The 22,155-nt window shown below is 42.2% G+C and overlaps 2 protein-coding genes across 2 annotated transcripts in view; both read right to left on the bottom strand.

Annotated features, from left to right (window-relative positions):
- Nucleotides 1-7,697, bottom strand: part of mical3a (microtubule associated monooxygenase, calponin and LIM domain containing 3a) — a 102,828-nt gene extending 95,131 nt beyond the window's left edge. Inside the window, exon 1 of the mRNA XM_079681759.1 lies at nucleotides 7,532-7,697. The gene's annotated coding sequence lies outside the window, so the exon portion shown is untranslated. The remainder of the gene's footprint in view (nucleotides 1-7,531) is intronic.
- A 1,861-nt stretch (nucleotides 7,698-9,558) lies between these two features.
- The window catches only part of LOC307038768 (UPF0606 protein KIAA1549), a 38,537-nt gene continuing 25,940 nt past the window's right edge, over nucleotides 9,559-22,155 (bottom strand). The window contains exons 10-19 of the mRNA XM_079680447.1: nucleotides 21,471-21,757; nucleotides 20,537-20,673; nucleotides 19,019-19,224; nucleotides 18,282-18,511; nucleotides 17,988-18,132; nucleotides 17,263-17,586; nucleotides 15,435-15,481; nucleotides 13,827-13,978; nucleotides 13,010-13,164; nucleotides 9,559-12,364 (exon numbers count right to left, since the gene is read on the bottom strand). Of these exons, the coding sequence (XP_079536573.1) occupies nucleotides 12,131-12,364; nucleotides 13,010-13,164; nucleotides 13,827-13,978; nucleotides 15,435-15,481; nucleotides 17,263-17,586; nucleotides 17,988-18,132; nucleotides 18,282-18,511; nucleotides 19,019-19,224; nucleotides 20,537-20,673; nucleotides 21,471-21,757 (1,917 nt within the window). The 3' untranslated portion in view covers nucleotides 9,559-12,130. The remainder of the gene's footprint in view (nucleotides 12,365-13,009; nucleotides 13,165-13,826; nucleotides 13,979-15,434; nucleotides 15,482-17,262; nucleotides 17,587-17,987; nucleotides 18,133-18,281; nucleotides 18,512-19,018; nucleotides 19,225-20,536; nucleotides 20,674-21,470; nucleotides 21,758-22,155) is intronic.

Genomic DNA, 22,155 nt, shown 5'->3' with positions numbered 1-22,155 from the left:
AATTGGGACTCTTCCATCACTACAGTCATTTTCACAAAAGCCCTGTCCCCTGCCAAGCTTTTGCACGAGTCCACGTGTCAGTTGTGTCATTTTGGATGGTTACTAGGTTACATGATTGTTTGTTTAGTGCTGTTGTGATGAAGAAGGCCAGTATAAGATGAGAAAATACAACTTTGTGCCAGGAAAGCACACCAAAGTCAGCCAAAAGTGCAAACAAAGTGATTATTTAGATTAAAAAGTCACTTTAGAGAAAAATATTTAAACAGAACAATAACAAGATCGAAAATGTCTTATTAAATTAGATACACTGAACTTTGCATGTAAGGACAGCCAACCAATATTTATTTGATTAAATCTTTGGTTTAATTTATTTGTGTATTATGTGGTGTATATGAAGTGATTTAACTGTGGTAATTGTTGTGTACTTATTAAATTATAATCCAAAAATAATTATGTAATTGTTCAGCATTTTTATGAAAAAAAAACAAGAGAACTTTCTTCTCAAACTTTAGGGACACACATTTGTAACATTCACAATCATCAAATGTCAATGTGTCGATACACCATTACGTTCACAACTATTTTAGCGTGTTTCATAACTTGGTGACTCTGGCTTTGTGTGACTGACACACCGCCTGTCTGAAAGTTGAACCAGGGACAGCTGCAGTGAAAACTCAGGTCCAGTTGGGACTCGCTCCACTCTCTGTTCTGTGGACATGAATCATATGTCCAAATGTGTGTTGCATCTATTTATGAACTTCTGACCCGTGTCTGACCTCATGCCAACACCTCCGGTCTGTGTATGTGTTGAGGCGTGGAACCCGCTCCTTGTCGCCCTTCTCAGCGTTCAGGGCTGCCATATCCTGTTTTCTGCCTCTCTGCCCTGAGCCTCTGATCTTTACCCCCCTGTTTTTTGTAATGTTTAGCCATTGGGAGCATATTATTTTCATTGAAAGTCTGTATGGTTAACATGCTTTCAAACAGGTTCGTATGTAATTTAGAGTTGTGTTTCTGGAGGAATCAAGCGCAAAAGTATTGCTTCTTTTCGCTCTGTTATTGGTCTCTGTTGTGCCCATTATTTGTATGTTTTTTGTTGTTGATTGTGAGCACTGGATTGTGCAATGGGTCACAGGGAATTTAAGTGACCTCACCGGCACAGGTGATGCAAACACACGCCTTTTTTGGTTTAATAAATGGTATTAATAGCAAGAATGTTGTGGTCGTAATTGGAGAGCGCACGCGTCTAACAGTATCAATCCATGGTAATGTTCAGTGGCAATAGTCACTATAGTCTGCATCTTCTGAGATACATATCCAGCTCTTTCACTGCTAAATGCTCCACTGTTCACCAGCTAGTTGAAATGATTAGCCTTATTGGTGCTCGGCAGGTAAAATCAGAATGAATTGTTACCAAAAAGGACAAAATTATTAAAAAAGGGAAATAATGCTTTCTGCAACAAAAACAGTGAACTTGACCCAAACATGAGCTGAGGGATATTCAAATGCTCCATAAAACTGCATTGTTGGTTTATGATTATCTGGTCATTTGTTGCAATGAGTGCAGCTTTAATGAGTACATTCAAACATATAGCGTTGATTTCAGTTGGCTATGTTAGTGGTATTTCTCTCACACTGATTACATTCCATGAACAATCTCAACATTGGCAAGTCACACAGTCTGTGTTCGATACAGAACTAAATTATGTTCAACTAAAATGTATATAAACCATGAAGTTGATGTAGACAAGCTTCTATGTTCTTCAAGTTTATGTCTATCTGCTTTCTACATGTGTTTCCTGTAGTGCTGCCCTTTTTGGTGGGGTTATGGTTAAGGGTCAAAGCCACAATTAATTGGGGTTAGTGTAAGTTGAGGTTTTAGGTAAGTATTACAGAAGAAAACTGATTGGGGTTTTGGCTAAGGTTGGGCTTTGTTAAAGTAAGGAGAGTGTTGGAGTCTTGCCAGAGTCTGGCAGCCAGGTGTGGAGCTTTAAGTGGCTTTTGACCTGAGCAGTTTGGTTACCTTGGGAAATGCAACCACTCGCCTGTCTGATTTGGGGTGACAATAATTTGGGCTGTTTGTTCTCAATTTATACTTCACGACTATTTCATGTTATAGAGTTAGCTTGGAGGTCAGATGAAACAATCTATTACCTTGTCTATGTTTTCTTTACTAAATAAAAAAAAATGTAGTCAAATGTGCACAAACCTGCCACATTCCTCAAGCCATATAGCCCTGACCTTTTTCGTGCCATTGGTCACCCACATCTGAAGATGTTTAGAGTTATACACGTGTAAACCAAAGACATGCAGGCAACAGACAAGACTTCTGACAAGTAGGAGATCTATTGGAACTGTTCATCCCCAACAGACTGCCATCTAAGAGTCAACAGATGTGTCTTTGTCTATTAGAAACGCAACAGAGAGAAAAACTCTAACCGGCTAAGCGTGTTTTAAAACGTTTTCTTTGTTTACTGACAATTACTCTCACATGAGGCATTGAATAGTCATGGTTAATTGTTTCTGGTTGCTGTGTCATTGATCAGAAATGTTTTGTCCTAGCAACAATGCAACTGTGGGAGTCGCACATGAATTTAAAAAGAAATCTGATGCAGAAGTCAGACGCGTATCCCATATGGTGCCCATATGTTTCCTGTGTAGTCCACTCACTACAGCTCATAATCAAATATCCAGCCACCATTTTTATTTTAATGGCAAGCTGTTCTTTTTGAGAACTAAAAAACTGTCAATTCCTATAAAACAAAAAATCTCTTCTCTTAAATGTCTCCAGTATATACAGTTCCCCTTCTTTTCATGTAAAGGTCTTGGTCTCATTTCACGTGTTACAAGTGTCAATTCCCTGAAAACTAACAACATTCATCCATTCTTAAGCACTAAAGTGCAACACCTAACTCAATGTAGAGTCAAATAAACGACTGACCTAGTGGGGGAGGGCGTGAAAACAACAATGACTGACTGTCCCCATGGTGATGAGCTCATGCACATTTCAACTGTCACAGTGAGGAAACCTGTTGTTAACTACACGCAAATACATCAAATTGGTGTATGAGACTAATGTGTTTATTTCTGAATAATCTGTTCAGAATTTAGAGTTATTTTAGACTCTTTATAACTCAAAATAAACTGAAGCCTGAAGAGAGCTGTTTATGGAATTGATACGTTTTTGTGGTTCCTAAATTCATTAACTTCATAGATGGTCTTCCTGACTACAGTTTGGGCTGCTGACCATTTTCTTAAAAAATGTACTTGCAAAATCAACCCCACACAGTGATGTTTACACACGAAAAAGCAGGGGAAAACCAGAGGAGAATCAAGAAAAGAAAAATGACAAATGAGCAGAAGAAACGTTGAATATGGCACAGAAAAGCTCAGTTTCTCCGTTTCAATGTAACAAATAGTTCTTCATTATATGTTAAACCACTTCTAGCTGCATTTTTGCTGATGTCTGCTGACAAGGTTAGTTAAAAGGCTGGATAACCTTTTTTAAAACCAATCCAAGAAAATCTGCTTTTGATGAGGATCAAATGCTCAAAGTTGTATTCCAGTTGTGGCTGGAGCAGTTGTTTATGACTGGTAGCGGGTTCCTAGATCAAATGAAAAATAACGATGTCAAGGAGATGTTTTTAACTTTGGTTTGGAGTGGACTCCAAGTGGTACACAAAGGGTTTGGATCCTGTGGTTGTTCCATAGATGTCGATAGATACAGACACAAGTTCTGAGTTTATTCATAGAGCAATGTTTAGTCACAGCCTGTCCACATTGGGGCTTACAGGCATCACAGTAATGATACTTTGTGCTCCAGTGGTGGCTGCAATACAAAAAGAGCTGCTTCCACAAGTACTGAATTAAAGAGATCTGCATAAGAAGCACTTGGAGAGCGCAGACTTCCACCAAAATCAAATTCCCTATCCTGCAATGAGATGTAAGACCCTCCAAAATGTAATGGATTCTTCTGTGGCCCTTCCACCAATATTCATGAAAACAGGGCCAGTATGTACTCCTTAATCCTGCTACCAAACAAATCGCATCAAATCACAACTTCCTTGGCTGAGGTAACAATATTGTGCAGGTTAGTTGTGTGATGACCACTGACCCACAGTTAAACAATCAGACCAGACACAATTCACCCCTGCAGGGTCCATCTGCTGACCAAAACAAAGCCATTAGAGAAATAATAGCTTAACAGGATTATCTGCTGATTATGGAGCGGACTGCTCACAAAAACTAAAAAACACCAAATCTGCAGCTCTTGAAAATATGAAGGAGGTACAAGGTCACATTGTGTGACCGTGATGCCTTTCCATGCACTCCTCATTCACTCCCCGTTAATGGTTTGACAAACTTGATCTGCACTGCTGTCGCTTCAAAAGCAAGGAAAAGCAGGAAACAGCAGTTAAAATGCACTTGGGAAATTGTTTCAGTTCATCCTGCAGAAGTGTGCTCTCACATGCACGCTCTCTCAGCAGCACATGGCTGGTTGCTGCAGTCTGCTGCTTGCTGCTGCTGACTGCTCTGAAACCTTCAGAGGCTCGGTGTGAGGACAGCAGAGAGATCCAGTGTCTGCCAACAGGGATTAGCGCTGTCAGAGGATCAGCAGGGGCATACCGGGCAGCTCTATAAAGTTTAACAAAATACGTCTGCCACTGAGCTACATACAGGGTAGTCTTTTGCTTAAAGTGGACCTATCATGCTATATTTGAATAATATAGTGTAGGACAATACCTATATAAGGCATATTTTTACTTTTTATTTTTCAAAATACCAAACAGATCATGCATGTTAGCCATTCCTAATTTCACTCAATTTAACACTGTCTTTGCATGGGCTGATTCTGTGAGAACAGCACCATCTACATGCCCGGCATATGTACTACAGCGTCTCCAGCGCTTTCGAACGGCAATGTCCGTGGCTGTCTCCTCCTGATTGGTGGAGTTGGCCCAATAGCCGTAGCGCCACTTCTGTGACGTCACAGAAGTGTTCAAATCTGGATCAGTCTGTATCAGATCCGTTGCAGCCCCTTTTTAAGAGATTTGGGTATGGAGGAAAATAGAGAGGGTTGTGTTTTCTGACACTTGGTGAGTTCCCTGGAACACCGGGGACACATATGCATGTATAAAAGATGTACAAAAGTGCATTTTGCATGATAGGTCCCCTTTAAATGGAGCCGTTTGTACACCTCATTACCATTTTCTACATATTTTCTATTGGTAAATTCTACTAAAGGAAAACTGTCCACGTATAGTGGATCATACCATCTTGGGTATGGAATGAATCTAATGAGACCTAACTTTTCTATTGTATGTCAGTTGTTGAGCTACAACAAAAGCCAACATGTGGCCTCCAACAGGCTAACGCTTGTTTTTAGCCTTGTTAATTCCTGGAAATGCATATTGCCAGGAAAGCCTCACTAAAGCAGGTTTTAAATAACATGTGGCCTCTACTGGCTGTTTAAATGGAGTAAAGAGTAAGCAGTAAATGGACAGGAAAAGAAGTTTGGAATCACTGCAACCACGAGAGGTCCTTGAGCAGTTATAAGAAAAGTTAAAAAAAAGAATAGGCTGACGATTCCAGTAGAATGTGGAAGTAAACACGCACACTACAAAACACATTATTTCCCCACAGGCTCACACTAGGCAAAGATAATGAAGCTTCCTCATATATCTCTGGTTTCTGTCCATATCAGATACCAAAAACATTTCAAGAAAAGTTTGATAAAGGACCAAAGGCTAAACAACATGAAAAACCACATTGGTTATCATTTCTACTTAGATGTGTTATACATTCTATTAGATTTAACCCCACTCCACCACACCTCTTTTCGCAGCACATAAAACATGTCTGATGCCCGACCCTGTGACCGGGGGGGTGCTGGGGCAGGGGGGGCCGCAGGGGTGCTGGGGCAGGGGGCCGACAGCAGCTGACTGCAGGATCAGTGTCTGAAGTGTCAGAGCTGCGGTCAGCTGCCGAGCAAACGGACAGCCTCTTATGAATGACAGCTATTCACCTCCCCATCACATGAGAGCTGCCTCCTCCACACAGCGCAGAACAATATGTCTCTGTGTCCCCTGTTACAGTAGAGCCTGGGGGGGGGGGGGGGGAGACAAACTGTGACCATGAGGAGAGAGATCACCGCTGGCGACAGGAGAGAGAGTTTGTGTAAGCGACCTACCTTGATTTTCTTTTGAATAATCTTTTCAAAACTTAAAAAAAGGTCTCACTTTTGAAAAATGTCATATTTTTTGAAAATGTACCTTACATTTACTACAATTATATAATCGCCAAAATTACTTTGGAAAAATCCCATTACTTCTAAATGACCTTAATTTTAAAATGACTTGATTTGGGAAACATCTATAAATACTCCTTCCATGATAAATGTCCTTACTTTTTTGGTTCAGCTCACCTTAGGGAAAACATAGTTCTGTGTCATGCAGCAGAAAGTAGGGCAGCACCAGCCACTGGCAACAAAACATCCCATCATATTCTTTCTTTAGCCTTCTTTAACCTTCACTCTTGCCTCCTCTGCTCATCTGTTATGAAAACAGAGGACGCTGGGGGTCCACTCCTCCTCTCTGTTACGTCAGAAGTGTTTGCTCCTGGCATGTGGGCAAAATGTACCTCACAACCTTTTGTTACTGCTCGGAAATCAATTTATCACACCCCTGTATCCCCCCTTCTCGCTATGTTCCTTGACGCCAACGTCAGAAGGAGAAATGAGTAAATGACCCAATTACAGTGTACTGCACTGAGAGAAGCAAAGGAGATGGTAATGGGAGAGAGGAGAGGGAGTGGGCGGGGGGGGTCTGTTTAGACGGTAAAAGGAGATGCAGTGACGTCATCACCAGTGGACAAGTGATTGGGGGAAAAAGGAAAATATGATAGAACAGCAGAAATTAGATGAGTAAAGTGCTGTTTAAACTGCAAACCCCTGTTATAATGTCCACACAGCTGAGCCTCTGGGAGGGAGAAGTGACCTCCCTCGGTGACAGCGCGGTGCCAGTTGGCCCATAGCTGGATGCAGCAGATGATGCTCAGCTGCTGCAGTGTTTCTGTGAGCCAACCAATCCTGCTCACATCGATTCCCAAGCAGCGACTCTGGGGCTGTGCAACGGTGCGGCATGCATAGCGTTGCATAATAAAAAAGCCATGCTGGTAAACAAGGAGGACCACATCCTGCCACTGACACCAAAGTGTTACAGCTGTAACGCCACCGCATGTCGCTGGAATACTTTCTCATTCATTCGTCATCAACCCACAGGAATGTATTTTTCTGACAGGCTCAAGGTACAACATGTGCTGTGGTTGCCAAGTGTACACACACACACACACACACACACACACACACACACACACACACACACACACACACACACACACACACACACACACACACACACACACACACACACACACACACACACACACACACACACACACACACACACACACACACACACACACACACACACACACACACACACACACACACACACACACACTTGCAGATACTCACTTCTGAATTCTGTACAGGGATCAGGCAGATATCCTCCTTTCTCATCAGTCAAAAGATTTTGTTTCACACTTGTCCTCCCCCCTGCTCTCCCTTGTCTTCCTGTCTTTCAGCGGCAGACTAAAAAACAAGAGTGGCTGAAGACAGAGAGAGAGAGAGAGAGAGAGAGAGAGAGAGAGAGAGAGAGAGAGAGAGAGAGAGAGAGAGAGAGAGAAAGAGAGAGGGAGAGAGATCTGCAGTGCTGGAACTCTGTCAGTATGCTAAAGCCTGGACCTGCTTTGCCTCCCACTCTGTTTCTCTCCTCCCTCCCTCCCTCCCTCAGAGTTTTCTTCAAGGTCAGTGGTTAGAGCCTTCTTGACTCCTCCCTCACTGGACAGGTGCCCCCCCCCCCCCCCCCTCTCCACCCCCTGCACCCTTCTGAGGCTGGACACCAGGACAGTAATTACCTTCATGATCCAGATTAACTCCTGGGTGTGCTCTTGTTGTGCTACGCTGGGCCGGGACAACACACAGGCAGGATTACTGTGTGTGTGTGTGTGTGTGTGTGTGTGTGTGTGTGTGTGTGTGTGTGTGTGTGTGTGTGTGTGTGTGTGTGTGTGTGTGTGTGTGTGTGTGTGTGTGTGTGTGTGTGTGTGTGTGTGTGTGTGTGTGTGTGTGTGTGTGTGGATGTTAGACCCCACAAGGAGGGCCAGGGGCAGGCAGACAGGCAGGATGGCACACTCTTAAGCCCTGCAGGAGACACGATAAAGACAGAAGGAGAAAAAGACACTGAGCTAACAGCAGGAGTGCATCTGGACAGACACAACACGGCACGTCACATTTAAGAAACATTTATGGTATGCAGAGTGTAATAAATCAATTAAATGTAGTTTAAATGAGCAGAATTTCTATAGGGGATGATAAAGCCTGGTATCAAAGATGCTATGGAATTACACTGATTTACCATATAGATGATAACATGTAAAAACGATGTTAAAGAGCATCTTTAGCTTTTGGGCCCACACGCAGCATTCTCATAGAAGAAACCAGAGTTAAATAGCTTAGCACTGACAGTTCTCGTCGTTTAAACACACACCAGATTAAGCTCTCTGATTTAAAGGCAATATAAACACAATCAGGAAGTGAAAAGCAGTGTGCTGTCATTACTGAGTGCAAAGCAGCCCCCCCCCCCCCCCCCTGCAGAGTGAGCGGAGGAGCTTTGCTGACCGTTTAGCTGCTACATTCAGTGGCTTTGGATCCTGTGATGGGATTAGAGGGGAGACGTCTGATGGGATGAGATAGAACTCAATATAGAGAAACAGGAAGTATTCCTTCAGCGGAAGCATAAACTCAATACAGGACTTCTAATCACATTGATTGACAACAAAGTATCTTAGTTTGGGGAAAATGCTGCCTTGTGTTCGTTAACAGAGCACATTTTACTTAACGTGCTTATTTATTTACATTTATAATGCGTGTTATTGCCATCTAACTGTTCCTATTTTTGCATTTTCTGATTAATTATCATAAGAAACACATCATATCATACCCAATGTATAACATAAGCATTACTAATCAACATGGAATCATTCACCCGCCAAACCCTATTTAAAATAAATAAAAAGGAACACATTACCCTTCATTATTCTGAGAGATTATCACAGTTCCTGTAATAGTGAGAAACAGTACATATAATAATGCTTTTTCAGAGACTTACAGAGAGATGCTCAGGAGATGGTGACATCATCCGCAGCCAAAGGAGCCGTCTTTGTTGTGAATAAAGTGGATTTTCTTGTGTTGTAGTGACACCTTCTGGTTGTTTGTGGTAAGTACAACACCTGCAATAGTGCTTTTGTACAGATTGATGGCTGACCTGAAATATGACGTGTGCATATTAGGCTTCAAATCAATATACTAATCAATGAATTACAATATGCTGTTGCCACTGGTAGGTCAACTAATGTAATGGTGATATGTGAGAACAAATTAATAACAAATATAAATCAACATAAAATCGACTTGTAGTAATGAACTTAAAATCAGAGGACATGTCAGGTGACAAGTTTCTTTTGTATTTCAAGACATTTTGGAACAGCATGCGGCAAAACAAACCAAAGAAATACAATAACAAGCATGCAACATCAATCAGACGTGAAGTTGGGCCAGCCAACAGATACCACTCACAATATACACAATGTAGAAATAGATGAAAAAACAACAACACCAACAAAAATAATAGTTATAAAAAAAGAACTGAAGGTGAACAAGTGGAGGAGCTGTTGTTACAGTACAGAACCAGCAGGTTGAGGCATACAGTGTGAGGTTGGTGACGTCAAACAGAAGGGGTGAAATGAAAAACTGTCCATCTCCCTGCATATCAGAGGAAACTCCATGCACGGAAAATGCAGCATTAACTGGATGAAATGTTATCTTAATGTATTTAAAATCAAATGTAATCAAGGCTGGTAATCACAAGACCTTGGAAAGTATCTAGGGAAATAAATGATGTACTTATTCTGTTAAGATGAGTCCAAAAGGCACATCACATTTCAAACAAAAAAGGGTGGAAAGTAGAAAACTGTAGAGTATTTCAAGTCATGCCAGAAGAATTGTAATCGAGCACAAAATATGGTACACACTTTGAAAAAATAAATCTAAAGCCCTGCTTTTAAAATCCATCATTTCCATCATTTTATTTAAATAAAATATCACTTCAAGCCCCAAAACATCACAACATGTCAGGGGAGGGTTTTGTAAAAAAAAAAAATGTAATTATTTCCAACCAGTACGATGACTAAGAGACATTGAGGTGAACAAAATGGCATGAGGCAAGATCAAAGAATCCAAAGAAATGTGAAAAGCACACAAACAGGACTGGTTGGAGTAAACCATACATGAAAACAAAATACAGTACACTCGTCTGCTTCCTGTGCTAACAAAAAGGCAAACGTTAAATACTGCATGAACCAGAGATGTGGTTCAGTAAATAGTAAATACAGGTTCATGTAAAAACACACCACAAGTCTCTGTGAAAGTCCCTCATTAAAAGTTCTTCAATGTGACTCTTCAAAGTGTCCCGTCGCTGATTAGTCTGCAAGCAAATCTCAATTTGAACAACCTGAGCTGTACCCAGTAGTCTGCTTACAGTGCATCCAACGACGACCAAATACATCATTACACCCTAACAGTCGATACATACTGAAAGTCTATATTCATGATGTGTTACACGTGTGCCTGTAGCTCCAAATTCAACGCCATTTCTTTCCATGTTTGTGTAGCTGTTAAGTATAAATAAAAGCAAGGAACATGATTGAAAGCTGTTCACAACAAACTAGTTATGTACTGTAAGTCCAAAAAGTTCACCTCAGACTAACTCTACTGCTATCGTGCTACTGTAGTAAGTATGTAAAAACGACATAGTGTTACTGAGTGTCATTCGTCTCTATAAGCGCCCTGCCTGAACTGGCTGTGATCTCTGACCCTACTGTAGATCATACAGTTGTTGAACTACATCACAGTGTCAAGGCATAGAATGGCTCATTGTGGCAGAAATCAGGAAGTAGTACACGATGGTGATAAAGAGGTTAAGGACCTGGATTTGGTAAACAACAAAATACCTGTATGGTAGGTTAGAAAAGAAAGAAATCCTTCAAATGACACTGTGTCTTTGTGCATGGGTCCCCCACTAGGGGTCGCCAAAGCTTAACAAAGCAACTTTAAATTCAACTACAGTTGGCCTGTATCTCTGCTTTTCATTAATTTCTGTGCCAAAAATAAATCAAATTGTTATTGTTAGATGTGCCTTTCCTCTTCCTCTGCTAAACAGCATAATTAATGAATAAACTAGGCAGTTCAAACAACCAGGGACTAAGAAAATACTGAATTTGTCCAAAAAAAGGAAGCTAACCAAGTATGCATGATTCCAAGAAATACATAATACAGAGAATTGTATTAAACGTTCCTAAAACCAGCAGGAAAGCTCATCTCGGAGGCACTATTCACACTTGTTCAACACTCACTTCCTGCTGATGTTGCTTTCACTTTTAACTAATTGTACAATTGTTCCATACTGTAATTATTATGCGCGATTAATATAACTTGAAATGTCCAAAATACTATAGTCACTTAGTCAGGGGTCGTCAGAATACTCAATGATAGAAAAAAGGTTTGGGAACCACTGTCTTAAGGGTTATCCTGTATGGTGAAGGCAGCATGAGAACGAAACTGTGACAGAATACTGAGTCAGAAGGAATTAGGCAACATCTGAACAAAGTCCAGGATGTGGATCCACAGAGGCCAGGACTCGACATGATCAGGAGCAGGACACACACGCCATCTCATTTGAAAGTTCCAGCATATTGTTCACTTCATAACACTGTCTCTGATTTGACATACTGCTGTTTATCTGATTGTGTAGTCCTATTTCTTTAGGAGCCGTGTCAATAATCCTGTCATTCAGTTCTTCAGTGAGAAATCCCTACTTCAGTTTAGCAGGACTATCTCTCTGCTGTACACCCTCGGGAACTTCCATGGGAAGTATTGTCAGGTGAGGCGGAGCAGGCGGGGGCGGGGGGGGGGGGTCAGGGGTCAGTGGCGTGACTGGTGGAGCTGCAGACGGGAGCCTCAGCTCTGGTAGCTGGGCGCGGCGGCCTGCTTCTGGGAGAGGCGCAGCAGCTCCTCCCTGATGGCCTTGATCAGGGAGGCGGAGGAGTGGTTAGGAGGAGACGTATCCAGGGGCGCTGATAGGTAGCCCGTCCCCGAGATGTCCAGGTGGGCAGGGGGCGCCGAGGGCTCCCTGATGACACCTCTTGGCGTCTGGAAGATAGAGCAGGACGTGTAGTCAGGACAGTCCAGGAACTGAAGGTGAGGAAGGAAGGATGAAGAGAAGAGAAAGAGGGGAAATTGAAGAAGAAAATATCAAGAGACAGAACTAGAGTGTGAGAGAAGAGAGAACTAGAAGAATAGACTTTAAAAAACAGACACTTCAAATTTTCTTCCCCTTATTTATTTAATGGGGTTAAACACTCAAATCAAAATGTTCATAGAAGCTTCATTATTTCTTAAAATGTATGGGTTTTACAGTTTTTAACAAACGCTACTTAAAACTGATAGAGCACTTGTTCAGGACTACTTTCTTTAGTGGCGTGATACACATTTGGTGCTGTAGTCTAGAATTGACATCAATAGGGCAATGTATGTGGGATTGACTTAAAATAGACTACAGTACCTATTTTCATGTTAAAACAAATGGCCGCAGTGCAACAGTGAGACTTGCCGTGTTTGTCATATTTCTGAACAAACATGGAGGTTTTACAGCACAGAGGAATACGCTATACACAGACGTTGAGTACACAGACAACAACAGTTCTTAGAAACAGTTCACTGTTGATTTTTCATCTTTTTCTGGGAGTTGTTGACATTAAATTAACATTTTATTTCAGTATGATATGGATAGAAGACAACACCTCGGCATTAACAGAAACACATTTGTGATGTACTCACTGAATCTTTCTCAGGCTCTGCCCTGGAGTAATTGTCGCCATGGTAATGGTTCCAGCCGAGGCCTCCGTTCTGCCCTGGAGCGGGCCTGACCCCCGCTGGGTAACCATTCATCCGACTGGACAATCCCACCTGTGTGAGATGATGGAGCTGGGCGCCTACACACACACAAACACAACCACACACACACACACACACACACACACACACACACACACACACACACACACACACACACACACACACACACACACACACACACACACACACACACACACACACACACACACACACACACACACACACACACACACACACACACACACACACACACACACACACACACACACACACACACACACACACACACACACACACACACACACACACACAATGTCAGAGCAACACAACCAAACACTCAATTCTCAGCAGCCCCTTTAATATACTTTGATGCAATCACTACAGTTTGAAAGCACTCTGTGTCTCTGCTCAATGCCAGAATCCATTTCTCTGAGCGCAAGTCACATGATGGCAGCAGCATCACGCCGGCTCCTTTAATAATTTAAGACAGAGACAAGGCGTTTTGACAGGTTTATGGGATGGAAGTATGCGTTTGTATTAGGGAACAGCTCTGTGGCCCACATCTAGAAGTGATGAAATAAAACAATCTATACATTTCTCAACCTTTAAGCATTGGTTCCTAAAGTCTTTGAGGTTTAGACAGATGTACACCATGGGTGCTTTCTTTACATCTGAATCCAATCGAATGAGAAGGCATGAACCTGAGCAGTTTGTGAGTATGTGCAGTTTCCACCTGTACCTGTGGACCCCCCCCCCACTGGTCGGGGTCTGGCAGATGAGGGCAGCTCGGCGGCGTAGAGGCCCCTGCTGGAGTACAGGCTGTCGGGGGGGGGCGGCTCACACTGCCCTGCTGTGTCTCCTGGTGGCAGGTAGCTGGAGCCAAGACCCTGCCTGAAAAACAAGGGACATATTGTTGTGATTTAATGAAACGTGTTGTGACAGATTTATTGGAATTCTACTCAGCTTCAATTTCATATTTCATATTTCATGATAAGGAAAGCCTGTGTCTAACTCAACACAAGTAGAGGCAATACGTATGTATAAAGGTACAGAAACTCCACTTTTACAGATTCTTGTCAGAGGTTAAAAAAGACTTTAAAATGTGTGTTTACCTTTTCTTAATTGTTGAGATTCTTCAAAATAATGTAACACATTATAGATAATGAATAATTGCAGCAAATGTTTTAAACTGCTCGATAAAGCTCAATGTTTCCTTGGGGATTGACATCAATCATTTTGAATCTGACAGCACTTTCACCGCTGGTAAACAGGCTTCACGTTGTACGGTCATGTCAGTGCTTCTCATTCCAGAAGGGAGATATAAGAACATTTTCCAGCACTAAAGGGTGTTTTGTTCAACAACATGGAACCAGCCACGTCATGTCCGACTCAGGCTACTCAGAGACATTTATTTATTTGATAACAAATCAAAAACAATACTCAAATGTCAGCACATACTGCCAAATGAATAAAGCCTGTCCAGAGGAAGGAACACTTATTTGGAAGCATACTAACACTTGATGATATTGCACAATACATGTGTCCCAAAGAGCGAGGACGGATCTATTTGATGCAAACAACAGCCTCGAAACTCATCAGGATTTTACAGACGTTTTTGAGCGCATCTATTACAAAATATCACTTAACATTGCACTTAGCTCATGCATCTCCCTAGACAACTTTAAATCTGAAAAGGTCTTCCACTTAAAAAGTAAATATGTTACAGTATTATGTCATATAAGATAAGATCAACCTTTATTGATCCCTGTAGGGAGATTCAGGTGTTTTATATACTTATTTGACTTGTTTGTATATTCACATTTCTTGTACACATTCTTCTGGTTTCAAAATAGTTTTATAACATTTCTATATTTGCTTTTGACTTTATTTTCTCTTTCAGTTTTGATGTGGTTATACACAAAGCAAAATCCCTGTATGTACATGTAAAGTCCTAGCTGGCAATACACATAATTTCGACTCTGATACGAGTCTTAACTTTTTCACAATCTACCACCATGAGCGGCTGACAGCTGATGACATTTCAGCTCCACTGTGCTCACATTTCCGGAGGTGATAATTAGTTTGACCACATGGGGTCTCGGAGTAGTTCAGGGACCACTGCTTGTACCTGATCCATTAATCCTATAAAGTAGAGATGACTCCTCTTTCACTATTCATGAGGCCCAACTTAGTGGGAGGAAAACATTGCCCCGGCTGAAGTGCTTAAAGTCAGTCTGTTCTGATCAATAAGGAATCCCTCTGGTGAAGGAGGAACTTAACATCACATAAGCATTTTATTTATTAATGTATACATGAATACTTCATTTCCATGCTCCACTCTACTAACCTGGATATCAGGCCTTGGATTGGAGGAGGGGACAGATCAGTGAACCTCTGGGGAAACAAGGGAAGAAGCACAGTGCTTAGGAGACAGTCACAATAATAATGGTAAAAACTGAAAAAGGTCTTTGTGGCTCTCAAATACAATCAACTCATAAAATATTCAAAAAGGATGTACATCGAAGGCTGCATCCTGTAGCTGATCAAAATATTGCAATAAAAGCAAAGAGAGCTTGTTTTCTGCAACGCAGTGAAAGTTATTTTCTTACAATGTAGAAAACATTGTTGTTTTTACTAAGCATGCTCTTGTTGGATATCCTTCTTTTCTTCTCAGCTGACCCTTTATAGCATCTTAAAGCAGTCAACCTGCAAAAGGCTTTTTACGGCTCCACTGATCACTGTAAAGTGAAGTCTCTCACTATACGTGTCACCTGGGGATGAACACGGTGTTGGACCATCAGAGGCAGAGCAGTGATTCATGTACAGTACGTTGAAAGCTGTGAAATGCATTAAAGAAGGAATTCTAAGAACGCAAATGAGGCACTTCCACCATAGTGATTTGTAAGGTGTGGCTGAATAGGGAAGTGTTTTGTTTTATAACTATTAAACATCATAACTATGAAATACTACACTTCTGTTTTTCTGTGGTGGAAGAAGTACTAAGATTTTAAGCTTGAGTAAAAGTAGCAATATCAAATTGAAAAGTACAAAAGTATTGGCTTCAAAATATACCTAAAGTACTCAGAGTAAAACAACTTGTTGCACATAATGATATTTATTAAATTACGAGACCGTGACTGTTGGTGCATTAATGTCTCAACAGCTTGTGAAGTTGGAGCTGTTGGAGCTGTTGGAGCTGTTGGAGCTATATTTACCTAATAAATATACCTCATTACATTCAACCACTTCTGTTTTTTCATTAAAGGTTTTGCAAACGTTTTACTGCTCTAGTTGTTGTGATTTCATGGGCCTCAACCTTTATGTAAAGCTAATATAACACTTTACCATCTCAAAAAAAACCTCATCATTTTTTACCTTCAGAATTTAGTGCCTGATGGCACTGAACATCCTATTTTCATTTCAGCTCAGTTTTAAGCTACTCCTTAGCTTAGATTCCAAAGCAGGGGATATGCTACAGATCCATGCTGTCTCTTGGCAGCTCCACCCATAACATAAAACACTATTAACTGAGTGCGGCACACGTGCAGTATTATGGACTCCAGGCTAAGTGTGCTAATAAACCGCAGCGCTGCATAAACCGGCCTTTGTATTGGGCTGATTTGCTCTCTTCAATAATTACGACAGTTAAAGAATAAAAACAAATACAAACACTGAGGATTATTATTATTATTCCAGCAGCCTTCAGGCGGTTTGTATGACTGTACGTTCTTTGAAAGCAGCCTGCAGAGAGAGGGGCTATGCAGAGTGAGCGTATATTCCTGAAGAGACTTAGGAGTTGTAGAAAGCTGACGGGGGTTGTAAGGTCGCAGCTTCATCGGGGTGACAGATGGAGGAATACTTAACTGATTAGTTTGCTAAGAGGACACGATTAAAGTTGAAGCTATAGGCTTCATGCTGAGCTGAACAAACCTTGGGAAAGGAAGGAGAGTGAATACAGATGATTTTAGATGTGTCTATTAAGTCTGTTACTATTTTTATAGAAGAAGTTTAAACAGGGAGGTTATTTCTCGAAGTAACCGTTCACCAATACTTGATTTAGCAAAAAGAAGCTACATCTCTGGTGCTAACACATCATTTGGTTCAGTGCTACAGGAACTCAGTATTATTTCACGTTGACTGAATGGTTAATATCCTGTTAATATCCTGTAACTTACACCAGGGAAAGGGCCATGAGCTTGGTAGGACGGACCCCAAGGTCTGGGGCCCCTGCCTGGGGGGCTGGAGAGGGGGGGGTTGCTGTTGACTCCGGGCAGAGTGATGCCTGCCGTGCTGCCCTGAGAGGTGGGCGACACCAGGGCGAAGGCATCGTCCAGCAGGGAGTGCATCTGCTGCCGCGCCTCCTCGATGGAGGGCTGTGGAGGCATGTAGGGGGGCGGGGGAGGGGCATGGCCCGGTGGAGAGCAAGCAGGGCCGAGGAACACGTCATCGGTGGGGGAGGAGCTGCTGTGAGGGGAGCCTGGGCCTTGGTCAGGGTCCGACTGCAACACACACATTTGCGGACAGTTAGAGGGGTCTAGGGTTGGTGTGGGATTGTACACATGCGGTGATTTCCATGCAGTGTCCATTTTGGCAGCTATTTTATATTTCGTCTCAGTAATACCTTTTTGGAGGAAAATGCTAACGTCACATTTAGGTCGTTTCTATCCTTCGTTTTAGTCCAGATTAAGTTGACGCAGTTTTTTACTTTTAGTCAACTTTTAGTCCATTCTATTCATCTAAATGTTTTTTTCTTTACATTTTTTCAGCTAGTTTTTTGTCTAGTCCTTTGTCAATTGTCCTTTCTTGCTCTTCCGTCATTTTAGTCAAACTTATTTTACATGATATTTTATTTCATCTTCATTATCTGATTAAAAAACACAAGTGTTCCTGTTCTACTCACTATGTAGGCCACATTGTTGACTCCAGGACACTTCCTGTACACAGCATCATTGTCTTCAGAGATGAGGTGGTCTTTGTCTGCCTCCATCATGCCTCCGATCAGCTGCTCCTTCATCCTCTGTTTGGGCGAGCGCCTCCCTCGACCACTGACAGATAAATGGACAAATATAAATGAATCTATTGTATGAGTATTATTCCACTCATGAAAGCCACGCCGGATGTAAGATGTCCTACAAATCAATAAAAACAGATCAACTTTTCCACCATAGAACTAAATAAGTGCCATGAGCCAAACCTTCTCTTTGAGTCCATGAAGAAGGAGGGCGTCTGGGCATCAGGGTCCAGGATCTTATCGATCTGGGTCTGAGCTTTCTGATAGATGCGATCCTGGTCCTTAGCATCTCCGTGGCCATTCGTGGATTCATCCATGGTAGGGAAGTCATAGTGGCCCTTCCTCTTGGCACGCAGACGGATCTTGTTACGATGGTGCTCAATTTCGGACTTTTGCCTCAGTGCCACCTGGATCTGAGGACACAATTACCTCTTTAGACGGCATTCTCAAAATAGGCACAATTAAGACTCATAGTAGATGAGTTACGACTTTAACAAGCAGCTAGACGATTGTTCATGCGTACATACATTACACAGAATCACAAGAACTACAGCAGCATCAGAGGATGAATAATGTTATGTCCATTTCAACCAGTAAATTAGGGAATGATATATTCTAAAGGACTTGGAGCGCTGACATCTGCTCCCATTAGGTTTTCTTTATCAAACCGATGACAGTCATTGAAGTCTTTGATTCATCTGTACTTCACAAGGAGCCAATTTGGGGTTCAAAATAATGTCATTTTTTCTATCTAATAAAGAAGAAAGACCAGAAGACAGTGTTGCCTACTTTTTAGTGGTCTTTTCACTCTGGTTTAACATGTATTTAATGTGTCTTCAGTACCATCGATAACAATGTTAATGTTTATACTTTTGGATTCTTTCATCAAGATAAGTTTATGCCAAAAAAGAAGAGCAAACCTCTTTGTTGATTTGGTTTGGGTCGGACAGTTTGCCGTTGATGGGGGGGCTGCGCAGTGGGGGGAGGGCCATGGGCTGCATGGCGATGAGCTGGATTTTGTTGGGGAGCCTTCTGCTTGCATCTGCTGTGCGAGACATCCGATCGACGTGTTCAAAGATGGCGGCCGAGGACAGCTGCTCGTTTGTGCCATTCATAGGAGGAGGACCTGAGGAAGGAAGCATGAAAGTAAAGGTCAAATCTTAGGAAACACAGTCAGTCCGAATGCTAATGGGGACTTAAACCAGGGGACTAAACACAGACAACTACTGCGTAAGAATTGGAATGAAAACTTTGTTTCTAGTGTGGAGTAAATGTTTCTGGTGTTGAAATGAAATGAAGACTGATTAGTATTTAGAAAAGCTAAACCTCATTCCAAACAAGGACTTTCCCCTTGTTGGTGAAGTTGGTCTCTACACTGTGACGGACAGCTGAGCAGACAGTGATGGATAGCGAGGCAGGAATCTAGCACAGAAACAAACAGACAGCACAGACACAGCTGCTGGAGGTCGCGCCTGAGGACTGCAGGGACGCAGACAGAGAGGACAAACTCTTACCAATTCTATTCTTGCCTGCAAACCGCAGCAGAGAGGGAACAAAAGAGTTGTGTAGAGGAGAAGGAGATCAAATAAAAGCAGCTGAGATAGAAGTGGTTTGTAGCAATAAACATAAAAAAAGCCTTATGAATTGAGGTCTGCCCACCATGAGAGCTGTTTCAACTTGAACAAATGAAGAGAAAAAAGAGGAGAAGCAGACGTTCTAAAGAGGGGCGGGGCAAGTGAGTCATCTAGGAGGATGAATCTCTGCGGCTAATAAAAGCTTCTGGTCTTGTGAAGTTCATTAATCAGAAAGAAGGGAAAGGAAGGGAAAGAGCTGCTTCAGAGGATCAGAAACACCCGGATCCACTGACAGGAAGAGACATTACATACCACTGAGTGTGTCTCATGCGCAGCCTCCTTATGAACACTGTGGCAGAGCATATACAGCGCCGGGCGGAGATTTATCAATAACAAAACAGAGACCATTCCTCTGTGAGTGAGTCAGGCTGGAGTCTGTGTGCCTGACTGCCTCCGGCTCCAGCTCCTAGTCTCTGACTGGCATCGCAGGCTTGAGTCTATCAACAAGCTGTCACATGGAGTAACTTCATCTGGGTTTCCCCCGCCTATCCCTCTCTGCCTCCTCTTTTTGGACTTCTTTTGACCACCAACTAGAGTTCCCACCAAGTGTTGTTTTTACCCCCACTGTTCATTTTGATGTCATTGCTTGGCTCGTCGCCGCACTTTCCCCTCTGGGTCTTTTTTCCCCCACCTCTTTAGAGAGTGACCCCTGCCCTCTATCTGCCCCGCATGTCAATCAAATCAGGCCAGCTTGAGTTGCTCTCTTTTTGTCCGCCCAATCCTTTCCTCCGTCCCCTTCCCCCTCTCGTGTGTGCTCTCTGTGTTTGGAGGAGTGATGAGAGTGTTGCCACGGCTACTACTTGCCATTTAAAACATTGATGGGGAGCTTATGCGTCTGCTTTCTGTCGCTGGGCGTGGCGTGCGCTCTCAGGTTCTCCTCTGTCGATTCACGCTCGCTGGAGTGGTCACTTACCACCGAGTCCCCGTCAGAAGGAGAGATCCTACAAACACACATAGTAACATGAATAATACAAGCCTGGGAATACACTAACATGCGGAAATACCCATGCATAATTGTAAATAGTGCTTTTTCAGAAAGAAAAAAGCGGAAGAGACTTCTAGGAAATGCTCATTTGGTTTTAAGTTTGTCGTGCTGCATGCTGGAAAGTGTTTCCACTGAGATAATTATAACATTTGTCCTGGTTGGCTATCAAGAGAAGAGGAACAACCGTTATTAAATCCTCACCATAAAACAGATTACTGTAATGGACTTTAATAGCAACTTAAGTTAAGAAATGCATTAAACAATATGCTACTGAGTTGGTGTCATCTCTTAAGCGATGCAATTAGTGTTATAACTAAAGTTACAAAAACGTAAAACCCGAGTATGTATGAATGACGGACCCTTAATGTCTGGTGCATTAATAATTGATCTGAGGATCCGTCAGAAGCTTTTTGTCTGCTTGACTGACTGTCCCAACTGAGGAAGGTAGAAAACCAGAGTGATGGGGTGAAAAAAGAAGCTGTTAAATGTTTAAATAAATACCTTTATAGGGAGAACTAAAACCAAAACACATTTTTTTGTTTTAAACAAGTTTTTGACCAGGAGAAGAGAAAGCACTACACGATAAAAGGCTGGTAATGCTTATTTAGAGACTATTTTTTACCCTTTTGTTTTGCACGTAACGCATGACAGCACAACCTACACAGACATAAACTGAAGTCATTTAATGTCCTTATTTCTGGACATTTATTTGGACTAGTTTTGACCGTTTTTTAGTCGCTCTGCAGCACTGACCTATCTCGCCTTCTGCTGCTGCGTGACGCCTTGGTGGAGGCTTTGGATAAAGGTGTGGGGATCTCCCCATTTTCAGACGGACTGAAGCCATCTTTAAAGCATAAGGGGAGGGGTCCGGGGCCGGGCCCTGGCTGGACCGCCTCCTGGATCACCATGACATCATCCTTACTCTGCTGGCCAAGGTGCAGCTTGGCAAAGTCGAAGCCTTTCACACTGGGAGCCTGCAACTGAGGAGAAGGAGAGCGAGAGGAAATATTAGGGAATGGAAATATAAAGGTATTAATACACTGCCATAGAGACAGTATATTAATTGTTTATAATATATATATATATATTTTGTAGCAAATATGAAGAAAATACGGGTTCAGATGAAGTTTTGAGTACACAATTAGACTGGATGACTCAGAAAGGACAAGACATTAATGAATAGAGAAAAATTGGGGGAAACACTGGGCTGCTTCCTCTCCATGGAGTTGGTGGAGGGGGATTAAGGCTGACGATGGAATCAGTGAGACTATCAGAGTGGAAAGCCCTCGGGACTCCAACAGCCATAGAGTAAACAGAGGATGTCAGACCCCGGTATGTGTGCTTGCAGTTTGTGACACTGAGATGTGTATACCAGAGAGCAGAGGAGTGACGTGAAGTGTTCCCGTTAATGCTCTGAATTAGACGTAAACTCGCTGGG

Source organism: Notothenia rossii (assembly GCF_949606895.1).
Source record: "Notothenia rossii genome assembly, chromosome: 5".
Taxonomy (NCBI): Eukaryota; Metazoa; Chordata; class Actinopteri; order Perciformes; family Nototheniidae; genus Notothenia; species Notothenia rossii.
The sequence above is the reverse complement of the archived record's forward strand: the minus strand, read 5'-3'. Positions and strand labels throughout refer to the sequence as shown.